Source organism: Mobula birostris, chromosome 13 (genome assembly GCF_030028105.1).
Source record: "Mobula birostris isolate sMobBir1 chromosome 13, sMobBir1.hap1, whole genome shotgun sequence".
Taxonomy (NCBI): Eukaryota; Metazoa; Chordata; class Chondrichthyes; order Myliobatiformes; family Myliobatidae; genus Mobula; species Mobula birostris.
The window spans coordinates 57,163,261-57,187,688 of record NC_092382.1 but is presented as its reverse complement, the minus strand read 5'-3'; the positions used below and the strand labels follow the sequence as shown (position 1 = coordinate 57,187,688).

The 24,428-nt window shown below is 45.3% G+C and overlaps 1 protein-coding gene across 1 annotated transcript; it reads left to right on the top strand.

Annotated features, from left to right (window-relative positions):
* The first annotated feature begins 9,317 nt into the window (after positions 1-9,317).
* On the top strand, positions 9,318-13,817 carry LOC140206863 (uncharacterized). Its single transcript, XM_072275117.1, has one exon. It carries the CDS (start codon positions 9,418-9,420, stop codon positions 10,804-10,806), a length of 1,389 nt encoding a protein of 462 aa, XP_072131218.1. The 5' UTR covers positions 9,318-9,417; the 3' UTR covers positions 10,807-13,817.
* Positions 13,818-24,428: the final 10,611 nt, after the last annotated feature.

The following is a 24,428-nucleotide window of genomic DNA, read 5'->3' as shown; positions in this document are numbered from 1 at the left end:
GGTGAATTGAATTCAATTGACTTTATTACATGCATCCTTCATATATATGAGGAGTAGAAATCTTTATGTCTCCATCTAAATGTTCAATATGTAATTTATAGTAATTTATAATAAATAGTTTGACATAGGGCAGTCAATATAACACAGAAGTGCAATTGTATCAGCATGAATTAATCAGTCTGATGGCTTGGTGATGTCCCGGAGCCTGTTGGTCCTTTTGCTATGGTACCGTTTCCTGGATGGTAGCAGCAGGAACAGTTTGTGGTCGTGATGAATTGTGTCCCCAATATCCTTTGGGCCCTTTTTACACACCTGTATCTGTAAATGTCCTGAATAGTGGGAAGTTCACATCTATAGATGTGCTCAGCTGTCCGCACCACTCTCTGCAGGTTCCTGCGATTAAGGGAAGTACAGTTCCCATATCAGGCAGTGATGCAGCCAGTCAGGATGCACTCAATTGTGTTCCTGTAGAAAGTCCTTAGAATTTCAGGCCCCATCCCAGACTTCTTCAACCATCTGAGGTGAAAGAGGAGCTGTTGTGCTCTTTTCACAACACAGCCGGTATGTAGAGACCATGTGAGATCCTTGGTGATGTTTATGCCGAGGAACTTTAAGCTGTTCACCCTCTCAACCCCAGATCCATTGATGCCAATAGGGGTTAGCCTGTCTCCATTCCTCCTGTCGTCCACAATCAGCTCCTTTGTTTTTGTGACAATGAGGGAGAGTTTGTTTTCTTGACACCAGTCAGATGTTGTTCAGACATCAGATAGAGTCAGCAATCAAATGTTTGAGCATGATGTGATGAATGTGCTGAGCTGAGTATATCACAATGCAAGAAGCATCGTAGGAAACCAGATGAGCTCAGGACAGGGAATTATCATATTGTAGCTATTATCGGGACTTGGTTGCACCCAACAGTCTGAGGGATTTAGAGAAACCAAATTTGTAGAGAGATCACAGACTATGCCAGAAACAAAGGTTGATTCAGTAAGTGATTTTAACTTTCCATATATTGACTGGGACTTCCATACTGTAAAAGGACTAGATGGGGTAGAGTTTGTCAAATGTGCCCTTAATCAGTATATAGAATTCCCAATGTAGAAGTGTGCAATAAGCTGTTAGGAAATGATCCAGGGCTGGAGACAGAAATCAGTGATCACAATGCCATGAGATTCCAAGTAAATATGGAAAAAGAGAGGTCTGGACCATGGGTTGAGATTTTAAATTGGAGAATGGTCAATTTTGATGGTATCAGAAAGGATCTGACAAGTGTGATTTGGGACAGGCTGTTTTCTGGCAAAGTAGTACTTGTGGGTGGGAGGCTACAGAAGTGACATTTTGAGGAAGTAGAGTTTGCATGTGCCTGCCAAAATAAAAGTTGAAAGGTAACTGGTGCAGGGAACCTTGGTTTTGAAGAGATATTGAGGCCCCAGATATTTTGTACCTGCAAATGCCTCAGACTTTTGGGTGCTACCAAAACACATTAATGACTGCAATATCAAAATTCCACACACTGAGCTCGTCTGACTTTATTTTTAGTCATCTTCTGTTGGATTCTAAAAACTTCCCAACACTTTTTGCTCCTTTGTTTGCCCTCTCTTTGACTTTTATGTCGGCTTTGGCTTCTCAGTTTAGCCACGGTTGTGTCCTCCTGCCTTTCCAATGCTTCCATTTCATTCGGAAGTATCGATCACTCAGCTTCCGAATTGCTCCCAGAATCTCCAGCCATTGCTGCTCCGTCATCACTCTTACCTTTCTCTTCCAAACAAGTCTGGCCGGCTTCTCTGTCATAGAAACATGGAAAAGTTCAGTACGGAAACAGGCTATTTGGCCCATCTAGTCAATGCTGAAAAAACATTTAAGCTGTCTAATGCCACTACCTGCACCAGGACCATCACCCTCCATACCGCTGCCATCAAGGTACCTATCAAACTTCTCTTAATTGTGAAATTGAGCTCATACTCACCACTTGTGCTGACGTCTAATTCTACACTCTCATGACCATTTCAGTAAAGAGCTTTTCCAAATGGTCCAAATTTTCCAAATGTTTCCTGAGGTCTGAACAACATCTGTCTCAAAACCCCTCCACTCTCTGTTCTGTTATTCAGGCTCCCATTCGCCCTGCAAATTTATTTTGACACCTCCCCCCCCAACCTCCCACCATGCAGCTCCATCACCCCTTTGACTTTCGTCTCCCAGATCAATAAAAAGGAAGCGCATACCAGGTACAGGCAGACAGGAACAAATGAGGTATTTATAGACAATAGACAATAGGTGCAGGAGTAGGCCATTCGGCCCTTTGAGCCAGCACCTCCATTCACTGTGATCATGGCTGATCATCCACTATCAGTATCCAGTTCCTGCCTTGTCCCCATAACCTTTGATTCCGCTATCTTTAAGAGCTCTATCCATCTCTTTCTTGAAAGCATCCAGAGACTTGGCCTCCACAGCCTTCTGGGGCAGAGCATTCCATATATCCACCACTCTCTGGGTGAAAAAGCTTTTCCTGAACTCCATTCTAAATGGCCTACCCCTTATTCTTAAACTATGGCCTCTAGTTGTCGACTCACCCATCAGTGGGAACATGCTTCCTGCCTCGAGCGTGCCTAATCCCTTAATAATCTTATATGTTTCAATAAGATCCTCTAAATTCCAGAGTATACAAGCCCAGTTGCTCCAATCTTTCGACATATGACAGTCCCGCCATCCCGCGAATTAACCTTGTGAACCTACGCTGCACTCCCTCAATAGGAAGAATGTCCTTTCTCAAATTTGGAGACCAAAACTGCACACAGTACTCCAGGTGTGGTTATGAAATACAGGAAATTGAAGTGAACACTTATGAAAGAAATAAAGAAGGCATGAGATTGTCTCAGCAGACAAGGTGGAGGAGAATCCTCAGGGATTCTGCAGATTTGTTAAGAGCGAAAAGATTGCAAGGGAAAAAGTTAATCCTCTGGAAGATCAGAATGGTAATCCATATGAGGAGACAAAATAGATGGGGGAGATTTTTGTTTGCATCCATAATTACATGGGAGACGGACACAGTCTATAGAAGTGAGGCAAAGCAGCATCAACTTCATGGACCCTGTACAGATTAAAGAGGTGGAGGTGTTTGCTGTCTTTAGGCAAATTAGCGTGGATAAATCCCCAGGGCCTGACAAGTTGTTCCCTAAGACCCCGGGGAAGACAAGTGCAGAAATTGTCGGGGCACAAGCACAGATATTTAAATCATTCCAAGTGACAAGGGAGGTGCTGGAGGATTGGAAGACAGCCAATGTTTTTCCACTTTTCAAGAAAGGCTCTAAAAATAAAGTAAAATATTGTATGTCGGTGAGCTTGACATCAGTAGGGGGAAAGTTATTGGAACGTATGTGCAGGAACCAGATATATAAGTATTTGGATAGATGTGGACTGATTAAGGATCGGCAGCATGGCTTTGTGCATGGTTGGTCATGTCTAACCAATCTTATAGAGTCTCTCGAGGAAGTTATCAGTAAAGTGGATGAAGGCAATGCAGTGGATTTTGTCTACGTGGACTTTAGCAAAGCACTTGACAAAGTCTAATGTTGGAGGTTGGTCTAGAAGGTTCAGTCACTCAGCATTCAAGATGAGAGAGTAGATTGAATGAGACACTGTCTTTGGGAGAAGCCAGACTGTGGTAGCAGATGGCTGCCTCTCTGACTGGAGGCCTGTGACTAGTGGTGTGCCACAGGGATCAGTGCTGGATCTGTTGCTGTTTGTCATCTATCTCAGATATCTGGAAGATAACATGGTTAGCTGGAATAAACAAATTTGTGGATGACAACAAGATTGGTGGTGTAGCGGACAGCAAGGAAGACTATCATGGCGAAGTGAGATCTGGACCAGCTGGGAAAATGGTTTGAGAACTGGAAAATGGAATTTAAAGCAGACAAGTGTGAATAGTTGCACTTTGGTATGACCGACCAAGGGAGGACTTTCACAGTGACTGGTCAGGTACGGAGCAGTGTTGTAGAAGAAAGGGACCTGGGAGTACAAGTCCTTAATTGACAGAAAGTGGTATCACAGTTAGATAGAGGCGAAAAGAAAGATTTCAGCCCATTGACCTTCATGAACCAAAGTACTGACAACAAAAGATGGATGTTATGTTGACTTGTATAAGACATTGTTGAGGCCTAATTTGGAGTATTCTTTGCAGTTTTGGTCACCAACCTACAGGAAAGATGTGAAAGAGGTTCAGAGAAAATTCACAAGGATGTTGCCAGGTCTGGAAGACTTGGGTTAAAAGGAAACATTGAACAGGTCAGGACTTTATTCCTTGGAATGCAGAAGATTGAGGGGAGATTTGATTGTGATGGTGGGTTATAGATAGGGTAAATGCAAGCTGGCTTTCTCCACTGAGATTGGGTGGGACTACAACCAGAGGCCATGGGTTAAGGGTGAAAGGTTAAACGTTAACGGGAACATGAGGGGAAACTTCTTCACACAGATGGTCATCTGAGTGTGGAATGAGCAGCCAGCACAAGTGGTGCATGCAAGTTTGTTTTCAACATTTAAGAGGTTTGTGTAGGTACCTGGATGGTAGGGATAAGGGAATAGAAAGCTTAAATCAGGGGTCCCCAACCTTTTGTGCATTGCGGACCAGTTTCATATTGACAATATTCTTGCGGATCGGCTGACCGGTGGGGGGGTGGGGGGGGGTGCGGGTAGGGTTGTCAACAGACGAGTAGCAGTCAAATACGCTGGGTTTTCACTGAAAAGACTACAATGACCATGAAGCCTTGCGCGGGCACCAGTGTGCATGCATAACTTGCGCACGCGTGTACGATTTCTTTCTACAAATCGTTTTTGGTGATTCTGCTCGGGGGTGGGGGTGTGTTAATCACGACCAGAATATAGATGATAATTAGCTAATACACTCAATTTTGTTTCTAAAAGGGTTTATCTAACGATTTTAATTTTAAACACACAGCGCATATTTTCCTCGCATGAATATAGTGATAAGTCAATTATCAGGGGAGGACAGGGGAGCTTGAAGTGAATGTTGAACGAACTTCCAGTAGAAGTGGTAGAGGCAGGTTCGATATTATCATTTAAAGAAAGAATTGGATAGGTATATGGACAGGAAAGGAGTGGAGGGTTATGGGCTGAGTGCAGGTCGGTGGGATTAGGTGAGAGTAAGCGTTCAGCACGGACTAGAAGGGCAGAGATGGCCTGTTTCTGTGCTGTAATTGTTATATAGTTGTATAAGTCAATAGCATCATAACATTTTAAGTATTGTTTGGATATTAAACACGCAGCACATATTTTCCCTGTATGAACATATAAAATCATTGCAACACACCAATATCACTGAATCAGTGGGAGCCCTGGGCTTGTTTTCCTGCAACAAGATGGTCCTATCGATGGGTGATGGGAGACAGCAATACTCGAAGGAGATTCCTAATGTCCAGTATATTCCGCAGTTTAGTTTTCATTGCATTCATTGCAGAGATACATTGGAAATGGAAGCAACGTTTTCAGTGCTTTTGTGGCCATCTCAGGATATTCAGCCTTGACTTTGATCCAGAATGCCAGCAGAGATGTTACATCAAACATCAGCCCGCCATCATTTGCAAGCTCGAGGAGTTGATCTCCTTCCCGCGCTGACATGGGTGACGCGTGGGGAATGACCTCACGTGCATAATGGCTCAACAGTGGACGTGACGGGGAACGAGGAAAGGTGCAGCTGACTCCTATCGCCAAATCATATCGTTTCCTCGCAGCCCGGTAGAACATGCTCTGCGGCCTGGTTCCGGTCCACGGCCCGGTGGTTGGGGACCGCTGGTTTAAATAGTTCAGCACAAACCAGATGCCTCAAAGGGCCTGTTTTTGTGTTTTAATTTTCCATGACTGTGAGAAGAACCTGAAATAATCCAAAAATTCACATTAAGTCCTTTTAACAGCTGTGCGGACCAACCATTCATCTCAGCAGGAATTTTTTACATGGTGTTAAAACTGTGGCACTTTAAATTAACAGTACATAAAAGAAAATCCCAGCTGCACGTCAACAAAGGCTATTTGTGTGAGAGTGTTTCGGTTACTGTGGGGCCAGGCGCCCATGCAGCTCAGTGGGAACAGGGAATAATAGCAATGGAGAGAGTCAAACTGAGCCAGGTCACAAATTGGAGACGGCAGAAATGCCCCATTCTTATAGAGACATAGATATCGACATAGAATAGTACAGCACATTACAGGCCCTTCGGCCCACAATGTTATGCCAACCCTCGAACCCAACCTCCCATATAACCCCCCACCTTAAATTCCTCCATATACCTGTCTAGTCGTCTCTTAAATTTCACGAGTGTATCTGCCTCCACCACTGACTCAGGCAGTGCATTCCACGCACCAACCACTCTCTGAGTAAAAAAACCTTCCTCTAATATCCCCCGTGAACTTCCCACCCCTTACCTTAAAGCCATGTCCTCTTGTATTGAGCAGTGGTGCCCTGGGGAAGAGGCGCTGGCTATCCACCCTATCTATTCCTCTTATTATCTTGTATGCATCTATCATGTCTCCTCTCATCCTCCTTCTCTTCAAAGAGTAAAGCACTAGCTCCCTTAATCTCTGATCATGATGCATACTCTCTAAACCAGGCAGCATCCTGGTTAATCTCCTCTGTATCCTTTCCAATGCTTCCACATCCTTCCTATAGTGAGGTGACCAGAACTGGACACAGTGCTCCACTTGTGGCCAAACCAGAGTTTTATAGAGCTGCATCATTACACCGTGACTCTTAAACTCTATCCTTCGACTTATGAAAGCTAACACCCCATAAGTTTTCTTAACTGACCTATCTACCTGTGAAGCAACTTTCAGGGATCTGTGGACATGTACCCCAAGATCCCTCTACTCCTCCACACTACCAAGTATCCTGCCATTTACTTTGTACTCTGCCTTGGAGTTTCTCCTTCCAAGGTGTACCACCTCACACTTCTCCGGGTTGAAGTCCATCTGCCACTTCTCAGCCCACTTCTGCATCCTATCAATGTCTCTCTGCAATCTTCAATAATCCTCTACACTACCTATAACACCACCAACCTTTGTGTGGTCTGCAAACTTGCCAATCCACCCCTCTACCCCCACATCCAGGTCGTTAATAAAAATCACGAAAAGTAGAGGTCCCAGAACAGATCCTTGTGGGACACCACTAGTCACAATCCTCCAATCTGAATGTACTCCCTCCACCACGACCTTCTGCTTTCTGCAAGCGAGCCAATTCTGAATCCATCTGGCCAAACTTCCCTGGATCCCATGCCTTCTGACTTTCTGAATAAGCCTACCATGTGGAACCTTGTCAAATGCCTTACTAAAATCCATATAGATCACATCCACTGCAATAGCCTCATCTATATGCCTGGTCACCTCCTCAAAGAACTCTATCAGGCTTGTTAGACATGATCTGCCCTTCACAAAGTCATGCTGACTGTCCCTGATCAGACCATGATTCTCTAAGTGCCCATAGATCCTATCTCTAAGAATCTTTTCGAACAGCTTTCCCACCACAAATGTAAGGCTCACTGGTCAATAATTACCCGGAGTACCCCTACTACCTCTTTTGAACAAGGGACAACATTCGCCTCCCTCCAATCGTCTGGTACCATTCCCATGGACAACGAAAACATAAAGATCCTAGCCAGAGGCTCAGCAATCTCTTCCCTTGCCTCATGGAGCAGCCTGGGGAATATTCCGTCAAGCCCCGGGGACTTATCCATCCTAAAGTATTTTAACAACTCCAACACCTCCTCTCCCTTAATATCAACATGCTCCAGAATATCAACCTCACTCATATTGTCCTCACCATCATCAAGTTCCCTCTCATTGGTGAATACTGAAGAGAAGTATTCATTGAGGATCTCGCTCACTTCCACAGCCTCCAGGCACATCTTCCCACCTTTATCTCTAATCGGTCCTACCTTCACTCCTGTCATCCTTTTGTTCTTCACATAATTGAAGAATGCCTTGGGGTTTTCCTTTACCCTACTCGCCAAAGCCTTCTCATGCCCCCTTCTTGCTCTTCTCAGCCCCTTCTTAATCTCCTTTCTTGCTTCCCTATATTCCTCAATAGACCCATCTGATCCTTACTTCCTAAACCTCATGTATGCTGCCTTCTTCCACCTGACTAGATTTTCCACCTCACTTGTCAGCCATGGTTCCTTCATCCTACCATTCTTTATCTTCCTCACTGGGACAAATTTATCCCTAACATCCTGCAAGAGATCTCTAAACGTTGACCACATGTCCATAGTATATTTCCCTGCAAAAACATCATCCCAATTCACTCCCACAAGTTCCAGCCTTATAGTCTCATAATTTGCCCATCCCCAAATTAAAAATTTTCCTGTCCTCTCTGATTCTATCCTTTTCCATAATAATGCTAAATGCCAGGGAGTGGTGGTCACTGAACCCCAGATGCTCACCCACTGAGAGATTTCTAAACTGACCCAGTTCATTACCTAGGTTTAGATCTAGTATGGCATTCCCCTTAGTTGGCCTGTCCACATGCTGTGACAGGAATCTGTCCTGGACACACTTATCAAACTCTGCCCCATCTAAACCCTTGGAACTAATCAGGTGCCAATCAATATTAGGGAAGTTAAAGTCACCCATGATAACAACCCTGTTATTTTTGCACCTTCCCAAAATCTGCTTCCCAATCTGTTCCTCTGTATCTCTGCTGCTACCAGGGGGCCTATAGAATACCCCCGACAGAGTAACTGCTCCCTTCCTGTTCCTGACTTGAACCCATACTGACTCAAAAGAGGATCCTGCTACATTACCTACACTTTCCGTAGCTGTAATAGTATCCCAGACCTGTAATGCCACCCCTCCTCCCCTTTCTGCCCCCTCTCTATCGCTTTTAAAGCACTGCAATCCAGTGAGACAGGAAGAGCATCAGGGAATTGATGGTCATTCCAGATACCAGCACAGTGCCAGTCAGAAGATGATTTCTCTCTCCAACTTGGGTTCAACCTCACTGTAACAGTGTGATACTAGATCAAACCTTGGCAAGTCAAGTACCCTCATCTGAAACGTTGTCCTACATCCATTAATGGATTTTTAAAATCTTTTTACAGGTTAAAAACAAGAAGGAATTTGTCTCCAGGGATCTCAAACATGGCACACCAGTTTTGCTGTCTCTGTCTAGCTGTTTAAGTGGAGCAAGGGATTCAATCAACCATCCTTCCTGCTCAGACAGTGGGAATGGATTCACTCGGTCATCTCAATTCAAGGTCCATCAGCAAGTTCACACTGGGCAAGGCCATTCACCTGTACTGTGTGTGAGAAAGGATTCATTTGGTCATCCCACCTGTGGACACACCAGTCAGTTCACACTGGGGAGCAGCCGTTCACCTGCTCAGACTGTGGGAAGGGATTCACTTGCTCGTCTACCTAATGGCACACCAGCAAGTTCATACTAGGGAGCGGCCATTCACCTGCTCGGACTGTGGGAGGGGATTCACTTTGTCATCTCACTTACTGACACACCAGCGAGTTCACACTGGGGAGAAGCTGTTCACCTGCTCAGTCTGTGGGAGAGGATTCACTCAGTCATCCCACTTACTGGCACACCAGTCAGTTCACACCGGGGAGTGGCCATTCACCTGTCCAGAATGTGGGAAGGGATTCACTCGGTTATCCCACCTACAGATTCATCAGCGAGGTCACACTGGGGAGAAGCCATTCACCTGCTCAGAATGTGGGAAGGGATTCACTCGGTCATCCATCCTACAGAGTCATCAGCGAGTTCACACTGGGGAGAAGCCGTTCACCTGCTCAGTCTGTGGGAAGGGATTCACTCGGTCATCCAACCTACAGAGTCACCAGCAAATTCACACTGGGGAGAAGCCATTTGCCTGCTCAGTCTGTGGGAAGGGATTTACACTGTCATCCACCCTACAGAGTCATCAGCAAGTTCACACTGGGGAGAGGCTGTTCACCTGCTCTGAATGTGGGAGGGGATTCACTCAGTCATCCCACCTACATATTCATCAGCGAGGTCACACTGGGGAGAAGCCGTTCACCTGCTCGGACTGTGGGAAGGGATTCACTCGGTCATCCATCCTACAGAGACACCAGCGAGTTCACACTGGGGAGAAGCCATTCACCTGCTCAGTCTGTGGGAAGGGATTCACTTGGTCATCCACCCTACAGAGTCACCAGCAAATTCACACTGGGAAGAAGCCGTTCACCTGCTCAGTCTGTGGGAAGGGATTTACACTGTCATCCATCCTACAGAGTCATCAGCGAGTTCACACTGGGGAGAAGCCGTTCACCTGCTCAGTCTGTGGGAAGGGATTCACTCGGTCATCCGACCTACAGAATCACCAGCGAGTTCACACTGGAGAGAAGCTGTTCACCTGCTCAGTCTGTGGGAAGGGATTTGTACTGTCATCCACCCTACAGAGTCATCAGCGAGTTCACACAGGGGAGAGGCTGTTCACCTGCTCAGACTGTGGGAAGGGATTCGCTCGGTCATCCCACCTACTGGCACACCAGTCAGTTCACACTGGGGAGTGGTCGTTCACCTGCTCAGAATGTGGGAAGGGATTTACTTGGTCATCTGGTCTCTTGAAACACCAGCGAGTTCACAATGGGGAGAAGCCATTCACCTGCTCAGAATGTGGGAAGAGATTCACTCAGTCATCCAACCTACAGAGACATCAGCAAGTTCACACTGGGGAGAAACTGTTCACCTGCTTAGAATGTGGGAAGGGATTCACTGAATCATCCCAACTACTGGCACACCAGTCAGTTCACAATGGGAAGAGGCCGTTGTTATGAATCCCGAGGTTTCATTTGCTGTGGACTGTCATTTTAAGAGAGAGAGCGAGATTAAGAAGGTGAATCAGTCTGACTTGCAGCTTGTTTGGTTTTAACCAAGGACGCAGACACTCAAAGTCAGACGGAGACAGAGGAAAAATGGAAGGATTGAAAAAAGGGAAATAGTGGCCAAGGGTCACTGTTTAGAACTCTTCTATGCCCACAAGGGTGGGTTAATTATCGATTCAGCGAACATCGAATGTGTGTTTATCACCTCGTTTGATCCATAGGAGTGGATCGGATTTGGGGTACCCTGTGAAGACCACTTACGTGTTATCCCTTGCCTGGGTGTGGTCTGGTAATTCACTGGAAGACGATACCCCTTGTGACAAGTCACTTTAGGTGATAATTTGTAAGTGGATTTGGAACAAAGCCGGATAAAATCTACGGCGACTGTTATCTCATTTTACCACCGTGGAACCTGTGGAATTCGACATAATTGCCTTCTCTCGACATTTACCCAGGATTACAAATATCTCTCTCTCATCACCTATTCCGTGGATGAACTGAATTTTCGTACTTTACCATCACAAGACTCTAAGGCTTGTTTCCCCCGAGCTCAATAGTCTGGAAGTTATATTTACACACATATATACACATAACACTGTTAACTTTTGTTTATCTTTCTGAAGTTACTGTATTATAAGTAGATACTAATAAAGATAGTGGTTTTAACATCAAAACCAAATTCCAGGTGTAGTCTACTGCTGCTGGTTCATTTCTAAAATGTTACGGTTCGTAACAAAATTGGGGTCTGCGTCCAGGATAGGAACAAAATTGGGAGTGTATTGATTAATTATCAATTTCATTGGGGAAATCCTTTTTGATTTACTTGTGTGTGGAAAATCAGCAGCAATGGATGTCGATAGATTTCTGCAAGCGCCAACCTCTGAGGCGTTAGAGTACGCCAGAAGGATTGACTTGTTGAGAATTGCTAAAAAGTTAGAACTTGCTAAGGTGAAATCGACAATGAGGAGGTCACAGAGGCAGAGGATAATAGCTGAGTATTTTGTATCTGAGGATGTGTTTAAAGTGAAAGGGTTGGAGCTGTTTCCTGAAAGTAAACCTAGTGAGCTTGAGCTCCAGTACAAGTTAGAAAAATTAAAGATGGAGGATGTGGAAAGGCAAAGGCAGTTTGAGGCTGAAGAGGCAGAAAAGCAGAGAGAAGAAGCAGAAAGACAGAGGCTGTTCGAGTTAGAAAAGATAGAGAGATCACAGAAAAGGGGTCTAGCTTTAGACTTCGGTGATAAGTTTGAAGCCAGTCAGGAAGTTAAATTGGTACCTCCATTTGACGAGGCAGAAGCTGATAAATACTTTGCATTTGAGAAGTTTGTTCAGAGTGTAAAGTGGCCAAAAGAGGGTTGGCCTATTCTCTTACAAAGTGTAATTAAGGGGAAGGCTCAGCAACCCTATTCTGCTTTGACAGTTGATGAAGCAGCTGATTATGACACAGTGAAACAGGCTGTGCTCAAAGCTTACGAGTTGGTCCCAGAAGCATACAGGCAAAAGTTTAGAAATTTGAGGAAATCTGTGAATCAGAATTATACGGAATTTGCTCATGAGAAGTTTGTGTGTTTTGACCGCTGGTACACATCTAAGAATGTAAATGATCATTTTAACAGCTTGAAAGAGTTGGTCTTAATTGAAGAATTTGAAAGGTGCGTCCCTGATGACATAAATACATATTTAGATGAAAACGATTCTGCCAGTTTGCAGGAGTCTGCTTGATTAGCAGATGAGTTTGCTTTAACTCACAAGTTTACCCGAATAAGAGCTTCCAAAAGAGTATCAGGGATAACCAGGGTAAACCAGAAATTTAAGCTGGGATGAGTGACAAGAGTAAGGATGGAGGGAAGCAGTTGAAGTAGAAATATTTTGTTCTTACTTGTTACTATTGTAAGAAAACTGGTCATGTTATGGCTAATTGTTCCATCCTGAAGAAGAAAAAGGAAAAGGAGACAGTCCCAAATGCCTGTGATCAATATGTTGAAGCACTGATAAACCCACTGGGTTCTGAACATTCTGTTGAGGCTCAGTTAAGGACTGAGAGGTCTGACCGAGTTAAGAAGGGATTTGATCATTTTGTGTCAGATGCGTTTGTATTAGTAAAGGAAGGGTCAACCCCGGTACCAGTGAAAATTCTTCGAGATACTGGGGCTCCTCAGTCACTTATATTAGACAGTGTTCTAAAGTTTGGTGATGAGACTGACATTGGTGAGGTAAATCTTATTAAAGGCATTGGGGGTGGCATGGTTTCTGTGCCATTGCACAGGGCAACTTTACAGTCAGGGTTGGTTTCAGGACCTGTTAAGATCAGATTATGCTCCAGTTTACTGGTGGAAGATGTTACTTTGTTGTTAGGGAATGACCTGGCAGATGGTGAAGTTATTCCTGCAGTGCAGTTGACAACTAAGCCAACCACTGATAACCCACAGATGGACTTTAACGTTTATCCTTCCTGCACAGTAACTTGAAGTATGGCTAAAAAGTCTGCCAATGCAGACTGTTCTGTGCAGCACGATTCCGATACCCATGTCAGCCAAAAATTGGGATTCAGTTCATGATGACCTGTCAGGCACTTTTCTGTCTTCATTGTTTCAACAGGATTCAGGTAGTAAGTCTGATGAGAACGTTTTATCTCTGTCTAGGAAGGAGTTTATAGCAGAACAGAACCGAGACCCTGATATTGAAGCTTTAAAAGAAACAGCTCTGTCAGATAATGAGATTGAGAAAGTACCAGTTGGCTATTATCTCAAGGATGGAGTGTTAATGAGGAAGTGGAGGTCGCCTGCTATACCTGTGAGTGAGGAATGGGCAGTTGTTCACCAAGTTGTAGTCCCTAAAGTTTATAGGACTAACATTTTAACTTTGGCCCACGGTATGCCCTGAGGTGGCCATTTCAGAGTGAATAAAACTGTAAACAGGATTATGAAAGAATTTTACTGGCCTAATTTGAGGAAAGATGTTGTGTTCTTTTGCAGAACTTGTCACACTGGTCAAGTTGGATGTAAACCTAATCAGGTCACCCCAGTGGCCCCACTCCGGCCCATACCTGCGTTCGGTGAACCCTTTTCCAAAGTTATAGTGGATTGTGTTAGCCCATTGCCAAAGACTGAATCTGGCCATCAGTGTTTGCTAACTATTATGTGTACTGCATCCAGATTCCTGGAGGCAATACCTCTCAGAAATATTAAAGCTAAAACTGTGGCGAAGGCTCGTACCAAGTTTTTTTATTTTATTTGGTTTACCTAAAGAAATCCAGTCTGATCAAGGAAGTAATTTTACATCTGGATTGTTCCAGCAGGTAGATTATGAACTGGGAGATAAACAAATTACAGCGTCTGAGTACCATCTGGAATCGCAAGGGGCTTTAGAAAGATTTCATTCTACCCTCTAAACAATGATTAAGACATACCGTGTTGAAAATGGAAAAGACTGGGATGAAGGAATACATTTGCTTTTGTTTGCAGTATGAGAGTCGGGACAGGAATTACTGGGCTTTAGCCCTTTTGGACTTGTATTTTGTCATAGAGTGAGGGGAACTTTGGCCTTGTTAAAGGAACAGTGGATTGATGGGGATGTACTTGTTAACTTGTTAGACAATGTTTTGAAGTTCAAAAATAAAGTACACCAAGCCTGTAGTCTAGCGAGACAAAACTTAAAGATTTCTCAAAACAAAATGAAGTGTTGATTTGATAAGTGGGCTTGCGAAAGAAAATACCAGATGGGGGATAAGGTGCTTGCCTTATTTCCAATGTTGACAAATCCACTTCAGGCGATATTCAATGGACTGTATGGAATAGTTTTTCAAAGTAATGATATGGATTATGTAATTAAAACACCCAACCAACGTAAACTAACACAGGTGGTACACATAAAAAGATAAAGCCTTATTGGACAAACAGGCACCATCTGTGAGTGTTGTGAAAATATATGAATCTGGCAACCCTGAGAATGAAACAATTGACTCGTCTAAGGCTACATCCACACTAGACTGGATAGACCAAAGCTTTTTCTCTTCATTTTGACCCTCTGTCCACACTGAAACAATGTTTTCCCCCCTCGAAAACAGAGATTTTGTACAACGCCCTCCTGAGCGTGTAAATTTGAAAACGCCGATTGTGTAGTGCAGCGTGGACGGGCTAAACAGATATTTTTAAAAACGCTGTCATGACATGCCGGAACAAATGGCGGAAGCATGGCATTTAATTGTTTTCTTGAATGCAACCCCCCACACAACCTAACAATTTCAGAACAGACGGCAACAATACTGAAGCCAGAAAAGTTAGAAATGTACTTACCTAATACTTTGACCCATAGCTTACTGAATAAATAAGTATACTAACTTTGCCCTGTTTTCTGTCCTTGCTTGTGTGAAGGTAGTTTACCTATTTATGCAAGTACTTCTTTTACAATAGATGTGTAACAGCCTAATGTAACATTGTATGGAAATACAAGATAACACTGATGCAGACATGTTTTATACATTTAACAAGGCGCTTTATTTGTCACGGACTCTTCTGGCAATCCACCACCTTACTATTTACCTCAGGAATTGGGCTTCAATCCCCTCGTTTAATTTCCAATCATTCCCAGGTTCCACTACCTACACACACCTGTTTTCCATCAGAAAATGCAGGATAAAGGAAGGCTGTGGAAGCATTGGAAAGGGTACAGAGGAGATTTACCAGGATGCTGCCTGGTTTAGAAAGTATGCATTATGATCAGAGATTAGCGGAGCTAGGGCTTTACTCTTTGGAGAGAAGGAGGATTAGAGGAGACATGATAGAGGTGTACAAGATAATAAGAGGAATAGATAAAGTGGATAGCCAGCGCCTCTTCCCCAGGGCACCACTGCTCAATACAAGAGGACATGGCTTTAAGGTAGGGGGTGGGAAGTTCAAGGGGGGTATTAGAGGAAGTATTTTTACTCAGAGAGTGGTTGGTGTGTGGAATGCACTGCCTGAGTCAGTGGTGGAGGCAGATACACTAGTGAAGTTTAAGAGACTACTAGATAGGTATATGGAGGAATCTAAGGTGGGGGCTTATATGGGAGGCAGGGTTTGAGGGTCAGCATAACATTGTGGGCTGAAGGGCCTGTGCTGTTCTATGTTCTATGTTCTAAAGACGCTGTGATCACAACAAGGAGCTGCCAGTTCATTGGTCGACTCTGGTGTGAGTAACCTCATTTCATGGTTCTTAGGGCCATTAGTTCTAAGTCTAGCATCACTCCTGGATTCTCTCCAAACCCAAGACTTCAGCTAAAGACTCTCCTGGAAACCGATTCCATGCTTGCTACGGCGATAATGCCTTCTGACTCTGTCCCCGCGCCCGTGTTCTGCACTTGGGTTCGTCCACCACCACACTCGTGTAATGTGATTAATGTATTGCTTGTGCAAACAGTCAATAGATGCAATTATCACCTTTGCCCAGTAACTCATTCTATTGCACATGTTAAACACAGAAAAAATAATACACAAAGACATGGCCAAGGTAAAGGCAAACAAATGAGGTAACAGCAAATGTCACTTTTGCCCAGTAACAAGCCTCATTCCATTTAGTTGTAGCTGTCGTCCCTTACATCGGTGAAGAGACTATGGCTGCAGAAAATGTTTCTGGACAAACGCGCACCAAGTACACCTTTTCTTCTTCGCTTGTTTTCCGTGTGTCTTGAGCATGCCCAGTAGGAGGAGATTCACCCAAATATCCATTCTAATGTGGACGGAGGTATTTTGAAAATCATTATTTTTATGCCAAACCGATGTTTTCAAAATTATCCTGTCTAGTGTGGACGTAGCCTGAGACTTTTTACAAGCCCAACATGGTCCCAGTTAGGCTAATGAACTTGGTTGTTCTAGAAAACATTGATAACAAGTTGGCTCATCTGCAGCCAAAGCAAGAACAACAGCTGAAGGAATTAATTCTGAAGTTTAAAGATTTATTTCCCGGTGTTCCCAAGCAAACGACGGTTGCAGTACACGACGTAGATATTGGTCAAGCCAAACCGATTAAACAACACCCATATCACATGAACGTAGAAAAGTGTAAATTGGCTGAGCAACAAATTGAATATATGCTGAAAAATGGTATTTTTAGGCCTTCAAAATCAGATTGGAGCTCACCCTGTGTTATAGTGCCCAAACCTGATGGTAGTGTTAGATTTTGCACTGATTATAGGAAGGTAAATGCAGTAACAAAAACGGATGCCTATTCTATCCCTAGGGTGGATGATTGCATCGATAAGGTTGGAAAAGATAAATTTCTTATAAAGATTGATCTGTTGAAAGGGTATTGGTATGTTCCATTGACAGACAGAGGTAGAGAAATTTCTGCATTTGTGACAGCTTCTGGGTTGTATGACTACAATGTTTTGCCACTTGGAATGAAAAATGCTCCAGGAACATTCCAGAGAATGATTGATTCTGTAATTCGAGGGTTAGAACACGCAGTTGCCTATATTGGTGACTTAGTCACAGGGGGTGACATTTGGGAAGAGCATATCTCTGCAGTAGAAAAGCTGTTTGACAGGCTTTCCCAGGCCAACCTTACAGTTAACTTTAGCTGAGAGTGAATTTGGCCATGCCACTGTGACCTATCTTGGCTATGTTGTAGGTCAAGGCAAGTTGGCACCTGTTCAGGCAATTTCTGAAGTTCCTATTCCAACTGGTAAGAAGCCTCTTAGAAGATTTCTGGGAATGGTTGGATATTATCATAAGTTCTGTAAGAACTTTGCAGATATCGCTCTTCCTCTGACTAATCTCCTGAAGAAGGGTGAAAAGTTTGTTTGGACCGAGCCTTATCAGGAGCCATTTGATTGATTGAAAGTTATTGTTTGAGATTAGGTCAATCAATGTAGTGTCATCAGCAAATGTAATTAGCAGATTGGAGCTGTGGGTGATGACACAAGTCATGGGTGCACAGAGAGTAAAGGAGAGGGCCAAGGAAACAACCCTGTGGGGTTTGTGTGCTGAGGGTCAGAGAGACAGAGGTGAGGGAGTCCACTCTTACCACCTGCCGGCGATCTGACAGGAAGTCCAGGATCCAGTTACACAAGGGCAGGGTGAAGGCCGAGGTCTCTGAGCTTCTTGTTGATACTTCACGCCTTCATATGGCTACTGCTCTGCTCATGACTGCAAGGAACTGCAGAGAACTTTGGAGAGCAGAGAACATCAGAGAAACAAGCCTCCCCACCATGGACTCTTCCTACACTTCCCCTGTCTCGCAAAAGCAGGACATGTACTCAAAGATCCTCACAACCTAGACATCCTTGCTGCAAACCCGCTCCCCCATCGGGGAAGAGATTCAAATGCCTCAAAGGGCGTACCACCAGGCTCAAGGACGGCTTTCTGTCTGCGGTTGTAAGCCAAATGAATGGTAACATGGACTTGACCTCACAGTGTAACTTGACGTGACCCTGCACCATATGTCTATCTGCACTGCACTTTCTCTACAGCCATAATGCTTTGTTACAGTTATTGTTTTGTCATATATCAGCTCAATGTACTGTCGTAATGTATCAATCTGTGTGGAAGGTAGGTCAGGCAAGATTTTCACTGTACGTGATGATAATAAACAAATTCCCTATTTTAATCATGTGGAAATATTAGACAGACTGAGCTGCTTTGGAGCCACAGAAGGAAACTTAACTGTTGTAATTTCTGAAGAATGCAAATAAATGGAAAAGGCTTCAATCTCGCATTACGATCTGCGATAACTGGGATCAGGTGACCGGTGGTAGGTCTCCCATACCAATTATCAGAATCAGGTTTAATAGCACCGGCATTTGTCATGAAATTCGTTGTCTCTGCGGCAGCAATAGAACTGAATTTATAGCAATAGATTTTAACAATTGTGATTTGAAATAAGAATATATATATATATTAAATAGTTAAATTATGTAAGTAGTACAACATTAAAAAGAAAATGAAATAAACTATTTTAATTGTGTGGAAGTAATTGACTGACTGAGTTGTTGCTTTGGAAATTCTGGAGTGAAGCTTAACTAAACTGCACACATTTCTGAGAAGCTCAGATAAATAGAAAAGGCTAAATTCTCACATAAATGGGTCATACACCCAGAAACATTGGCTGCACTTCAGCAGGTAAAAACAGTGGAATGAAACATGCTGAAAATATTGCAGACAAAAACATATTGTCCACCCACAACGAGAGGACGTGACAGATCCAGATCTCACTGCCTTGTCTGAACAGGCAAAAGATGAAGCTACACGGACACGTAGAGCAGTGACCGGAAGATGCTGCAGATCTGCGGGGAAAATGTGAACAGGAAACGGGATCAGGTAACGGGTGGAGGGTCTCCCACCTGAACCGGTGACTCTGGTCCTCGCCCATCACACGCTGCCCAACCCATCCGCTGCATTTCCCATATTATTCCATATTTACACTAGATACGTATTTAGTTTTTCACTCCATATCTTCCCCGTCCCTTTCCATCCACCTCCAGGTCACAGAGTCACGGGCTCGATTTCCATCCCGGTCCGACGCACAATTCAGATGCAAACTGGAAATGTGCAGGTTTCATTTAAATCAGTCTTATGTTCATAAACACTAATTTCCATTCACATTCCTCCGGCCTCACTGGACAGTAACACTGAAACAGCAGATGGTGGCCATTCACCCCCTCTAACCATCAACAAGATGGCGGCTGCTCTCCCATCTCAGTCACGTGTTTCTGCCCGATCCTCATTTCTTCGATCCCTCCGGTCTCCACACATCTGCTGGCCTCTGTTTTATGTCAGGACGATCACTGAGTCTTCACCACCCTCTGTGGTGGGAATTTACAGACATTCACCACCCTCGGAGTGGAGACATTTCCCCTCATCTCAGTCCCGGACAGTCCACCCCCTTTTTCAGAGACTGGGATCCCTGGTTCAACTGGTAATGATGTTGTGCATTTCAATGTGTTCACCTCTCAGTCCTCGATTCTCTAAATGAAAGGGTTATCACATTTGATCTTTCTTCATATGATGACCCCACCACTCCAGGGTTCAGTCTGGTGAATCTTCATTGCACTCTCTATAACAAATACTCTCTAACCTCTCTGTTAACCCTCTATGGAATTAATTTCCATCTTCTGCAGCCCCGTGTTGCCCCAACCACTCACCTCCCACCCCTGTCACTATTTCCACCTTCCCACCTCCCCCTCACCTGGACCCACCTCTCACTCCCCAGCTCTTGCCCCATCCCCACCCCTCACCTCTTTTCTCGGACTATTTCCCGTCCACTCTCAGTCCAGAGGGAGGGTCTCGGCCCCAAATGTTGACGGTCCATTTCCCTCCACAGATGCTGCCCGACCCACTGAGTTCCTCCGGCAGTTTGTTCTTTGGTCTGTGTGACCCGTGTTAGTGTGGGGAGCGGGATTTTACACCATATTCCCGGTACAGTCTCAACAAAACACAAATAATTGTCACTTTGCCCGGACCATTGGCCCCGCTTGCAGGGCAACAGTCTGCCGGTGTTTGCCCCCCAATGTGGTGAATCGCCACCACCGTGGGCTCAGACATTTCCACAGATGAGCCCCTCCTGTCCCCACCGGGACAAACATCCTGTCCGCCCCCTCTCTCACCGTCTTCATCCTCTCCCTCCCCGGGGAACCGGCATCAAACCGACGGGCCGAGCGGTCTCCTCCTACCTCTCAGCGATACATCAGACTCCGGCCGCAGGAGACGCTTCACAAACGCCCCAACTTCCCTCGGAGGGAAATGGAAATAAATCAGAAAGCGGACATTTACTTTGGGATTTTGTTCCGCTTTGACGGGCAGTTCGCTCTGCAGCAGACACGGGGTAACGCCCTCTCGGCTGGTGCGCCTCCACTATTGGTTGTAACCAGTGATTGACATCGCTTCGCACCAATGGGAATAGCGCAGCTCTGCAATCAGTCCAATTCCTCTGTTGACTGTTCGGGGGGTGGGGCGTAGCTCGAGCTCAGTCGCCGTTAAACCGAAAAAGCTCGAGCACAGCAGCGCGTGTGTGACGTAAGGCACCGTGCTCGTGACAGCAGATGCAGATACGGGGAGACCATGGGTGACGTCAGGCGCGTGGGGGGGGACTGCTGTGTGACGTCACGTGAGGGGGAGCGCTTCAATTTTAAACACCTTTTGTTGGGTCCGATCTGGAACAACAAAATTAAATTCGGGTTTCATCGGGACCGGATCCGGTGTTGTGAGATGTGTCCGGCTGTGCCGTGTTGTTGGTGGAGTGGGCAGCGGGGTGTTTGTCTCCGGGCTCTCTTCAGCCCCGGTTTTCACTTTGCGACCGAGCCCGGGCCGTGGGTCAATTCCTTGTGGTTCTGCAGGGGGTTTGGGGCGAAGGGACAGTCTGTCTGTCTGTCTGTCTGTCTGTGTGGGTCGGGGTTATGAGTGGGTCCCGGGACACATTAACTTGTAAACACCGGACCATCTGGTGAATTGGATCAGACAGCTTCGCTCGCCTGTCCTTTCAGGAAACAACAATTCTCTCTTCATATTAATGACTGTCTAAACTTGCTGTGAACAAGATTCTGTGTTACAAGATTGTGAGTTACAGAGTCTAGGACAGCTGTCACCGTCATGGGCTGCGAGTGCAGACAGGGATTGGGGTGACTGAGCTGTGCATCAGAGAAGGACACGGGTTTGTACAGCCTCCTGTGGGGTAGAAATGTCCACACGGTGAATTCGGATCTGCTGGCACATCGGGAGTCTGAAAGGGAAAGGGAATAGGGAAGGGGCTGAGCAGAGAGTTTTAACAGGGGTGGAGGGGTACAGGAGCTGTCTGATAGATCGTTTTAATTGTTTTTTATAATCTCACAGATGGTGACTGAGGAAGAAGCTTGTTGACGGAGGATACCCGGAGGCGAGCAGCTCAGACACCAAGTGAAGAGTAAACCTGCAACCTCGTGGACAGTGAGGAAATGGTCGGTGGAGGCTTATGAGGCGCTCCAGGGTCGTTTTGAGGTGACAGACTGGCAGGCACTCTGTGAGCCACATGGAGAGGATATTGATGGGTTCACAGAGTGCATCACTGATTTCATCAACTTCTGTGTGGACTGCAATGTTCCGACAAGAACTGTCCTTTGTTATTCAAATAACAACCATGTGTAACAAAGGACATTAAGGACATCCTGAACGCTAAAAAGAGGGCGTTTAGAGATGGAAATAGGGAGGAGCTGAGGGCAATACAGAGGGACCTGAAAGCCAGGATCAGGGAGGCTAAAGACAGGTACAGGAGGAAGCTTGAGTGGAAACTCCAGCAGAACAACATGAGAGAGGTCTGGAAGGGGATGAGGACCATCACTGGGTTTTGGCAAACTAACAACAGAGGAGCTGAAGGCAGTGGGGACAGGGCCAATGAACTTAACCTGTTCTTTAACATTTGACATTGTGACCCCTGCCCATCCCCCACATGAGCCATCTGTTCTCGGCTCCCAACCAACACATATTCCACTCTCCCCTCCTACCCCTCCTCACAGTCCCCCACCCTGCTGTCATGACCATACCCCTCCCCCACACAAAACCACCACAGTGGCCTTCACGACTGAACAGGTGAGAAGACAGCTGAAACGTCTCAACCCAAGCAAGGCTGCAGGACCCGATGGTGTCAGCTCCAGGGTGCTCAAAGCCTGTACCCCTCAGCTATGTGGAGTACTTTGCCATGTATTCAACATGAGCCTGAGGCTCCAGAGGGTTCCTGTACTGTCGAAGACGTCCTTCCTCGTTCCTGTGCCAAAGATGCCATGCCCCAGCGGCCTCAATGACTACAGACCGGTGGCATTGACCTCCCACATCATGAAGACCCTGGAGAGACATGTTCTGGAGCTCTTCCGGCCTATGGTCAGGCCACACTTAGATCCCCTCCAGTTCGCCTACCAGCCCCGACTAGGAGTTGAGGATGCCATCGTCTACCTGCTGATCCATGTCTATGCCCACCTGGACAAGCCAGCGAGCACTGTGAGGGTCATGTTTTTTGACTTCTCCAGTGCGTTCAACACCATCTGCCCTGCTCTGTTGGGGAAGAAGCTGACAGCGATGCAGGTGGATGCTTCCCTGGTATCATGGATTCTTGATTACCTGACTGGCAGACCACAGTACGTGTGCTTGCAACACTGTGAGTCCGACAGAGTGATCAGCAGTACTAGGGCTCCACAGGGGACTGTCTTGTCTCCCTTTCTCTTCACCATTTACACCTTGGACTTCAACTACTGCACAGAGTCTTGTCATCTTCAGAAGTTTTCGGATGACTCTGCCATAGTTGGATGCATCAGCAAGGGAGATAAGGTTGAGTACCGAGCTACAGTAGGAAACTTTGTCACATGGTGTGAGCAGAATTATCTGCAGCTTAATGTGAAAAAGACTAAGGAGCTGGTGGTAGACCTGAGGAGAGCTAAGGTACCGGTGACCCCTGTTTCCATCCAGGGGGTCAGTGTGAACATGGTGGAGGATTTCAAATACCTGGGAATACGAATTGACAATAAACTGGACTGGTCAAAGAACACTGAGGCTGTCTACAAGAAGGGTCAGAGCCGTCTCTATTTCCTGAGGAGACTGAGGTCCTTTAACATCCAACTGACGATGCTGAGGATGTTCTACGAGTCTGTGGTGGCCAGTGCTATCATGTTTGCTGTTGTGTGCTGGGGCAGCAGGCTGAGGGTGGCAGACAACAACAGAATCAACAAACTCATTTGTAAGGCCAGTGATGTTGTAGGGATGGATCTGGACTCTCTCATGGTGGTGTCTGAAAAGAGGATGCTGTCCAAGTTGCATGCCATCTTGGTTAATGTCTCCCATCCACTACATAATGTACTGGGTGGGCACAGGAGTACATTCAGCCAGAGACTCATTCCACCGAGATGCAACACAGAGCATCACAGGAAGTCATTTCTGCCTGTGGCCATCAAACTTTACAACTCCTCCCTTGGAGAGTCAGACACCCTGAGCCGATAGGCTGGTCCTGGACTTATTTCATAATTTACTCGCATAATTTACATATTACTGTTTAACTATTTATGGTTCTATTACTACTTATTATTTATGGTGCAACTGTAACGAAAACCAATTTCCCCCGGGATCAATAAAGTATGACTATGACAATGACTATGAATCAGGAATTGAATTGAATTGACTTTATTTCTTACATCCATCAGGAGTAAAAATCTTTACATTAGGACTCCATCTAAATGTGCAACGTGCAATCATAGTAATTTATAATAGTTTATAATAAATAAAACAGACAATGTAATATAGATTACACTCAAATCAGTGTGAGTTCATCAGTCTGACGGCCTGGTGGAAGAAGCTGTCCCGGAGCCTGTTGGTCCTGGCTTTTATGTTGCGGTACCGCTTCCCGGATGGTATCAGGAGAGTGACAGTGATGTGATTTCCTGTGTCACGGGTACAGTCAGTCGTCTCAAGTGAGGAGTTTGTGTGGAGATGCAGCTTTCCTGGAGGTGGAGGAAAGAGGACACACCAACAGGTGGAACCAGCTGTGGGAAGACATGGTTTGTCAGGTCTGACGACGAGCTGAATGTACCACAACCTTCAGACTGAATCAGAAAACCATTCTGAGGGTATTTGAAATGTCAGAATCAG